This window comes from Diplotaxodon limnothrissa, linkage group LG3 (genome assembly GCF_057381915.1).
Source record: "Diplotaxodon limnothrissa isolate DT_005_m linkage group LG3, D_limnothrissa_male_GT1.1, whole genome shotgun sequence".
Classification (NCBI taxonomy): domain Eukaryota; kingdom Metazoa; phylum Chordata; class Actinopteri; order Cichliformes; family Cichlidae; genus Diplotaxodon; species Diplotaxodon limnothrissa.
The window spans coordinates 26,244,436-26,253,825 of record NC_140598.1 but is presented as its reverse complement, the minus strand read 5'-3'; the positions used below and the strand labels follow the sequence as shown (position 1 = coordinate 26,253,825).

Below are 9,390 nucleotides of genomic sequence, written 5' to 3'. Positions count from 1 at the left end.
CTGACTCTGGGGCCACATTTAACACATTTTTTATCTTTAGTTTTATGATAGTGTACACTGTAATACTCTGACTGACAAAGGGATCCTGAACACCATCAGCAGCACATAGGCACAAGAGCCAGTTCTTTAAAAGTGTGGATTAACAGAGAGACAGGGACAGAGATGTAATCCTTCATCATACTGTAAAAAGTGCTGTATAGCTCTAATTTCAGAGAGTGTTCCATAACTAATAATTTTTCTAACAGCAAAGAATCCATTCACTCAATAATCTCACTCATAGTGTCCCCAGGGGTTAATAAAGTATTCTGATTCTGATCTACACAAACATAATACAAATGGAATAAACCAAAACATTTCCCAAACAAAAATAATGAAGTTACATAAAACATTATTTTAGAAGAAAAATGATTTCAAACAACCTTTTCTCCCAATTCATAATTACTGGTAAACATGGCATAACCAAAAAGTAACCTCAACAACAACGCCTGTGGATTAATAAATATTTTTAATGCTGAAGTAATGCTTTTGTGTTCAGAGGGCCTTTTAGTAATGCTAAAAAAATAACTAAATCATATTATTTTTTGGTTGATTAAGATGCTAACTTATAGTGATTTACTTGTATTCCAGAGCAAAAATAAATTTCTGAGCAGGAGACTCAGAGTTCATCTGGAAAAAACTCTGAGACATTTCAAACAGGCTGCAGTTCAACAGGAGGCTGGTATAAATCCTGACTCTGCTTAAGTATTCTGTAGATCAAAAATCCAACAACAGCAACAACAAGCAGCACAGCAGAAACTGACAGACCGACTATCAGGCCAACAGATCCAGCCTCCTTCCCTCCTGCCTCCTTCCCTCCATCTTTGTTCCCTCCTGATTGACCTGCAGGTAAGAAACAGGTAGGATGTGTTCAGAAAAAACAAGCATAAAAACAGGAATAGAATATCCCTTTATTTGTTGTTGTACATGTACCACGAAATTGTGGGTGCTACACACCAATTGTGCTGGAATAAAATATAAATAGCAGACAGTAAGAATATATACAACAATAAGGGGAAGATACATATTAGAGAGCAAAATAGTTGTAAAGTCCTTCAAAGTATTGCAAAGAAAATACTTTTTTCCTGACCAAGATGGCGCCGCGTATGGATGCCCTGGTACTTCAGTACACTACTTCTGTTTTGTTTTTGTGCATAACTTGTGTGTCTGGGCACTCCGCTGGATATTCTTACAACAGAGAAGAGCTTCTTAACCACAGGACTACAACACCTGTGGATTTACTTCCAATATTTGTCGCATCTGCGGCAGATTTATGACAGACTTTGATCAGGAAAGTGAGACACCGAAGGAGAGGAAAGCGAGCCGGCGCACTCGTGCGTCTGAGGAGACGTGGACTGCGAACTGCTCTTCCTGGGATCTTCCTTTCCAACGTACGCTCACTCAGGAATAAGATAGACGAAATGGCCCTGATGAGAAGCATGAACAGAGACTTTGCCTCCTCCTGTGTCTTATGTTTTACGGAGTCGTGGCTCTGTGAGGACATCCCGGACTGCGCGCTCAAGCTGGAGGGCTTTCATCTGCTGCGCGCGGACCGGCAGGCCTCTCTCTGTGGTAAGACTACAGGTGGAGGTGTCTGCTTCTACATCAATAGTGGCTGGTGCACAGATGTAACAGTGATTGCTCAGCACTGCTCTTCCTCTCTGGAATACCTTTTCATTCACTGCAAACCGTTTTATTCTCCGCGGGAGTTTGCTTCATTCATCCTGGCCGCTGTTTACATCCCGCCAGACGCGGATGCGCAGGCAGCTCAGTGCGCACTCGCGGAGCAGATACTGCACATGGAGCGGACATTCCCAGACTCTCTCATCATTGCTCTTGGGGACTTTAACAAAGCCAATTTGAGCCATGAGCTTCCGAAATATAAGCAGTATATTAAATGCCCGACCAGAGAGGAGAGGACATTAGACCACTGTTACAGCACGATCAGCGGGGCCTATCGTGCGGTGCCCCGCGCTTCACTCCGACTTTCTGACCACGACATGATCCACCTGATCCCCGCGTACAGACAGAGGCTGAAGCTCTCCAAACCTGTCGTGAGGACTAAAAAACTGTGGAGCAACGAGGCTGTGGAGGAGCTTCGAGCGTGTTTGGAGTCTACAGACTGGGACACAATGAAGGCTGCTTCTAACAGCTTGGACGAGTTTACGGACACTGTCACCTCCTATATCCACTTCTGTGAGGACAGCATTGTGCCATCACGCACCAGGGTGAGTTATAACAATGACAAACCCTGGTTTACTCCTAAACTCAAAAAGCTGTGGCTGGAAAAGAGAAAGGCGTTCAGAAGTGGAGACAGGGACTGCTACAGAGAGGCCAAGTACAGGTTCACTCCCACTGGGTTTAAATCTGGGACTCTCCACCATTTGACCTTAGAACTGAAGAAGCTTCTCGGATGAGAGGTGAAACGTCTTCAAGCAACTTAAAGAAGTCCAGACGCTTTGCTTTGCAAGCTCCTTTGACTACAATGACCTGGATGACTGAGAACCTTCACAGACATCTGACTGTTCCCACCACTAACACATGACCCTACACTGTGTTCACTGCATCATTCCATGTTTGGCACTGATCACCACCTGCACTCATGTATATATCTATCTACTTAGCACTTGTAATTTTAATTTTTATGTTTATTTAAGCATTATCTGACAGTATGTTTTGCACTAAGTACTGCAGCAATGTCCTAATGTTGTAAACCTGCTCAACATTTGGCAATAAAACCCTTTCTGATTCTGAATAGTCCATGTCTGTCTGACCTGAGTTATGGGGGTTACTCAGACAAGAGGATCTGGCGATGGTCTCCAGAGGTGGCAGAGGGCAGCCAATGATTTTTTGGGCAGTGATAATAACCCTCTGCACAAACTTGCTGTTCTTCCTATGGGTCCAGGTGGGTTGTTGTACAGTCACACCTTTTTTGCGCCACGGACCGGTTTATGCCCGACAATATTTTCACGGATCGGCCTTTAAGGTGTCGCGGATAAATACAACAAAATAAAACTAGTACCGAAAAAAAGAAAATTTATTCATAACACACGTGGAAAAGACCAACGAAAACCGAGTAAACGATAAAAACGATAACAAAATAACGCTGAAAACCAATAAAAACCCTGAAAACTATACATTTCAATGAACAAATGTGAATAAATAGAACTGAAAAGAATCAACAAACTGATGATACCTTTGCACAAAAAGTATTTTCATCAAGATGGATGAAGACAGATTGACTCTTACTTTTCCAAGATGAACGTGAAGCAAATCATGAGCTTTCCTGCCTCCTGTGGTTTAAAGTCACGTGTGAACTTGTGATATCGCGAGTCTTTAAGGCAGCTAACCACTCTTATTAGATTTTATCGTGTCATATCAACAAGAATACATTTAAGAGGTGTAAAGTTGGTAAATTGCATGTAGATCTTATATGATTTCATTACATTCACCTTAGAGACAAACATTTATTTTGTTCAAATTACATGTTCGAGTCCTGTAAATCCAATAAGCTTGACTTCATCTACTTTTTCTTAGGCAGGTGTGAGCGAGTCTACAGCTTTCTACCCCCAAGTCTAATCCCTTTACTTTCAGGGCCGTGTCCACTTAATACTACACTGTATGGTTATATGGCATTTTAGTTCATATAAAGCATAACATTGAGACACTTCAAATGATTTCATCTGAACAGTATTCATGAGTTCTTTACGAAACTGTCTGTTCATTTTGAGTCTACGTTCATGCCTGTTTCCATCTGTTTCACACAGTGGAAGTGGCCTCAGTTTAGTGGTGATGTTGTAACTATGTTTGGTTAATGCCTCAACTCTGTGGTGTGCAGACAATCATAGACAACGAATTATTTATCTTTTAGAGATTATGTTTATTATGTGGATATGAACAGAATGTTCTGGTCTGACAGACACATTATACAAGAACAGCAGGTTTTAGTAGCACAGAAGCTGAATGTCATTTCGAAATTCAAAAGAACAAATCAACTTGTAGCTCTTCTCATTAACAAGGCAGTAATTTAACTTGCTTGTTTCATATAGCAGGCACAAAGATGTTAATACACAAAACTGTGTACAGTGTTGTGCTCAATAACCCACATCATATCTCATGAACTGCCAGATATTCAGCTCTGTCATTTATCTCCTATCTCTGAGAGGAGGTGATACTGAGCTTCCACAGATCACAGGTTGTAATAATATCAGGTTAAATGTATAAATGTTCACACCGTTACATTCAAGGTGAGATCAAATCTGCACACATTCAAACAGCAGGTCAGGAAACTTTTACAGCCACAGGAAGCAAAGACAAACATTCAAGAGCAACACGTGTAAAACTTTATCGATAAACAAGCTCATATAAAAATCAATAATAAATAATCTTGACGTGTTTAAACTGAAGAGTCTCCTTCATGGAAGAACAAGTTAAGGCTTCATAGATCAGAGGAAACATGTGACTCTGCAGCTCCATGTAACACATTTCTCTTTGGTTTCATAATAATATCAGATTATTCAGTCACTCAGTTCTAGCTGATAAATGGACCCTGAGCACTTTGTGTTGTGTTTGTGTTGTCAGTCAGTGTCTGTAATTATTGTGTAACATCTAAACACGAGGATCAGTCTGTGAGTCTGACCTCACAAACAGCTGAACCTGAAGATGAGACAAACTCACTGATTCTGATATTGTGACAGAGACGACGCTGAATTCATCACTGTGAACAAACTTATTTCTGTCGACATCAAAGACAAAGAAGATGTTTGTCACATAAAATGGTTTTTGTTGTTGAATATCACTGATCTTATTCTCAGATTTGTAACTTTTCTTTGTTTGAATGATGAAGTCCTGAATGTTCCACATATAAATAAGGCAAAAGTGTAAATAACACTGTTTAAGAACATAAACTCTTCCACTGAGATGAGCGACTAACCTGGAAGCTAAAACAAACTAATAGCTAATACTGATGCAGGCAAACAAACAAAAACAGGAACTTCAAATCTCTGAGAGCTGACTGATGTCCTCTGAAAGTTTAATAACACTAAATGAAGTCTGGCTCAGCAGGAGACTCAGACTCCAGGAGTTCAGCTGTAAAAAACTCACATTTTAAACAGACTACAGTTCAGCAGGTTGATGGTACGGATCCTGACTCTTTGTTTTTTCATGTTTTCTGTAGATCAAAAATCCACCAACAGCAGCAACAAGAAGAACAGCAGAAACTGGCAGACCAACTTTCAGTCCAACAGATCCTGCCTCCTTCCCTCCTGCCTCCTTCCCTCCTGCCTCCTTCCCTCCTGCCTCCTTCCCTCCTCCTGGCTGACCTGCAGGTGAGAAACAGGTGTGAGGTGTCAGCTGTCAGGTAGGTGATGAGTGAAGAACAGAACAGAATCCATTTCCTCTTCAAACTGCTGTCAGACATTATCTACTGCACTCTGATCACATCACTCAGACCAGCTGCTTTCTACAAAGTCTCATCAACAACATCTTTAGAAACAAACATCAACAACCAGGAAGCAGCTTCACCTCTGATCACACACACACTCAACTCTGCTCACTCACCTGGAGGATCAACATGAAGGTAGGTGGTGTTGATGAGCTTAAACGGTTGTCTGACTCCCAGGATGACACGACACTCGTATGTTCCAGTGTCATTAATCGTCACATCCTTCAGAATCAAAGACACGTCTCCATCCTTCATCTGTCTGTCCTGCAGACCCACCCGGTCCTTAAAAGATGGATGCTGACCATCTGGTTCAATTCGCTTATTCTTGTACAAAAGCACATATTCATCTCTCAGGTCAGCTCTGCTCCATTTTACAACACTGATGGGATTATTATTTGGAGCTCGACATGTCAGAGTGACGTCCTGTCCAGACTCAGCTGTGATGTTTTTCTGGTCTGAAAGAGGAAACAACACAGAGCAGATTGAAGTGAGACGCTGGAACTGACTGCAGGTCAGATTTGAAAGAAGCCCTCCCACTCTCAGCTTCATGCAGCAAAGGGACTGTTACTCATATAACAACCTTCTCCTCAGCTGATAACACACACACACACACACACACACACACACACACACACACACACACACACACACACACACACACACACACACACACACACACACACACACACACACACACACACACACACACACACACACACACACACACACACACACACACACACACACACACACACACACACACACACACACACACACACACACACACACACACCTGTTGCTTGTGAAGCTCGCACACAAGAATTTCACTCACATGTGCTGTACCCATGTACCTGCACATGTGATGTGACAATAAAAGTGATTTGATTTGAAGTACCATTTTCTATATCCCCCGATTTAGCGTTAGCTCAGAACTCAATATCCTCCAACTTATAATCAGTAAACAACAAGCAAGGACACAGCTTCTCCGCTCTGATCGCTCACCTGGAGGAACAACACTCAGGTAGACACTGGTGATGAGACTTAAACTTTCTCTCTGTCTCTGAACTCGACACTCGTATGTTCCAGTGTCATTAATCGTCACATTCTTCAGAATCAAAGACACGTCTCCATCCTTCATCTGTCTGTCCTGCAGATCCACCCGGTTCTTAAAAGATGGATGCTGGTCATCTGGATCAAACTGCCCATTTTGTTGCAAAAGAACATGTTGTGGCTCCAGGTCAGCTCTGCTCCACTCTACAACTATGATCTTTTTGTTGTCGTTTGTAACTCCACATGTCAGAGTGACGTCCTGTCCAGACTCAGCTGTGATGATTGTCTGGTCTGAAAGAGGAAACAACACAGAGCAGAGAGGTTAAAGGTCAAAGTACAATCTTACGCTTCTGCAGATGAGCCCAGGTTGTGGGATAGATGGGCCTTCTTCCTCCCTCCATGGCATTCTCAGCTCACACTCAACAGCCTGGCATACCTTTTCACATCAAGCTGTCAATCATCTAACAATACTTATGAACAAGTTCAAGGTCTAAACACTCCACTTCATGGGGATTTCTGCTTCCAACTTACCTGCTTGCTTTCCCAGGACTCTCTCCTCTATGAACAAACTGGTAAAAATGACACAACAGAAAGGGGAAATAATAACGGTGTCACGATCTGCGGAGGCAGACCGTGTGGAGATGCATGTGGTGGACCCAGGTGCGAACACAAGCGAGAATGAAGGAGTAGATTTAAACAAAAGCGAGCCTTTTATTGTGGCTGATTGAAAGGAACGAACAAGAATGAGGGCAGCACAAGAGCAGAAGCTCAACAGAAATCTAAACTGGACACAAACTATGAAAAGGCTATGGCTGAGGATACAAAACACGGGGGGTGGAAACACAGACGACGCGACACAGACTGTATGAAACACAGAGACTAAATACACATGAGGGATGATCAGGGGAAGTGGCCACACATGGGAACACAGCTGACACACATGAACTTAACGACAGGACAGGAGAGGTGAAACTGAATACACTGACAGTGAATACAGGCTTTCAAAGTAAAACAGGAAACATGGAGATTAGACATAACACATGAACCGGGGAGACGTAGTACAGGGAGATGACATAACTGACAGCATGACCTTGACAATACAAGACACACAGACATAAACACACACGAAGGGCAAGGGAGACTTAATATATACAACTGGCTGGACTACCTAGTGAACCTAAACAAACCATAAACGATAATCATCAAAATAGGTTAAACACAAAACACTGGGTCGCACGACCCAGGACCATGACAAACAGATAATTATAACGATTCATCCCAAATGATATCTAATGACTTCCCTTTTTTAAATCCCAATAATCCCACAATATGTGAACAGCAGACTGAAGGATCTCCATCGTGGTTCAGAAAGTAGGATGCGCCACGCCCTCCATGAGATGTAATCAACCCATCACTACCACTGTACTGTAGAATTAAATGTGTAAAATTACAGAAACATTTCTAGTAGTTCATTATCACTTCCCAGTTTTATTAATAACTGTGTTTTTAAGAAAAAAAAACCCCCAGAAATTTCTATTTTAGAAAATGAAAAACTGAAACTTTTCTGAGTTGAAAGTCCTAAATGTCCATTTGTTTCTGGTGATCAAACAAGTTACAAATCTTGAATTATAATCATAAATGCCATCAATTGCACATTCAGGCCTGTGAGACTCATGTAGACACTCATGCTACACACACACAACTCTGCATCTCTAGCATTCAAACACACTTTGTAGACTTTATGTAATGAACTGTATATTTGGTCTTTTTCAAGGAAGAAATATTTCAATAATTGTTTTCACAAAAGCCAAACTTTTATGCATTTACTACTACTCAGGAAAACACACATGATCAGAGTCTGTCTTTGCTCAGGATTGGTCGCATGGTGTGCCCATCAAAATAAGGACCAATCAGTACACACTGCTGATTGTAAGCTTATATAAAATAATATATACATTTTCTAGCTGTATACCGATTCCTGATACTCACACTGACACACACATTACACTTCTTTGTGTCTGTCACTGCTGGGTTACAGCCACTGTCCACCCAGCCTCATGTCACCTTCACACACACAAACTGAATCAATATGAAAATAACTCTTTAAATATTGTTAATAATTTAACCAAAGTCATATTCAGTTTGTTTTATAACAGTTAAATCTCACCTGCAGAGACGAACACGACAAACATCAGCGTGGAGCAGAGTGACGCAGGTACAGCAGACATTTCCGTGTTTTTGTTTCTGCTGATCTGACTCTTAGTTTGTTCTAAATGTCTGAGTCTGTCGGTATTTTCACCGAATAACTGAACCTGAGTTTAAACCTGAACACATCAGATTACATTTAAGGTTTAAATAAAGCTAAAGCTGCGGTTCAAACTCTTCCGTGTCTCGTGAAGACGTGGCGTTTGTGACGTTTGGTAGGTTAAACTGAGGATGCGCAGAAATAAGTGCGTCATAAAAACGAGGCAAAGTGGAAAAGTTTTAGTGTTCGGTTGTTGAACGATCTCCACAGAAACAAATTCTAACCTGTTTCATGTGTCAGTCGTCATGTATGAACACTTTTTTGTCTTTGAAGCAGAAGTTTGTTTTGTCTCTGCACCGAGTTTGTTTCCCACAGCAAGTTTCGAGCTCACATTCTGCTCCATCTCTTCCTGCTACGATTTAGGCTTCAGCTTACTTATCAAACAACACCACGACATAACTCTGACTAACCTGCCAACCAGCAGCAACTTGCACCAGTTTACAAAACCAGTAGCCTGTGTAAATCACCAGTTCATCCAGTGCTGTCCGATTTAAAGAACAAAGACTCATCAGTTTTAGAATTTGAGGCTTTCTGTTAAATTTTCTCTTCACATTAT

General features: G+C 41.5%; 1 protein-coding gene across 1 annotated transcript; it reads right to left on the bottom strand.

Annotated features, from left to right (window-relative positions):
• Positions 1 to 688: 688 nt before the first annotated feature.
• On the bottom strand, positions 689 to 8,757 carry LOC146635111 (V-set domain containing T-cell activation inhibitor 1-like). The gene is made up of 4 exons (XM_085345625.1): positions 8,697 to 8,757; positions 6,482 to 6,820; positions 5,596 to 5,934; positions 689 to 879 (listed from the first exon to the last, which is right to left on the bottom strand). The coding sequence occupies exons 1-4, from the start codon at positions 8,755 to 8,757 to the stop codon at positions 689 to 691; spliced, it is 930 nt and encodes a 309-aa protein (XP_085201751.1).
• Between the last annotated feature and the right edge of the window lie 633 nt (positions 8,758 to 9,390).

What these genes read in the sequence shown, in the direction of transcription:
- LOC146635111 (XM_085345625.1), bottom strand. Translation starts at nt 8,757, where the DNA reads ATGTCTGCTGTACCTGCGTCACTCTGCTCCACGCTGATGTTTGTCGTG. An exon ending in CCTGAGTGTTGTTCCTCCAG is followed by an intron (nt 5,935 to 6,481) that starts GTGAGCGATCAG and finishes TTCCTCTTTCAG; the next exon opens with ACCAGAAAAACATCACAGCT. An exon ending in CCTTCATGTTGATCCTCCAG is followed by an intron (nt 880 to 5,595) that starts GTGAGTGAGCAG and finishes TCTTACCTGCAG; the next exon opens with GTCAATCAGGAGGGAACAAA.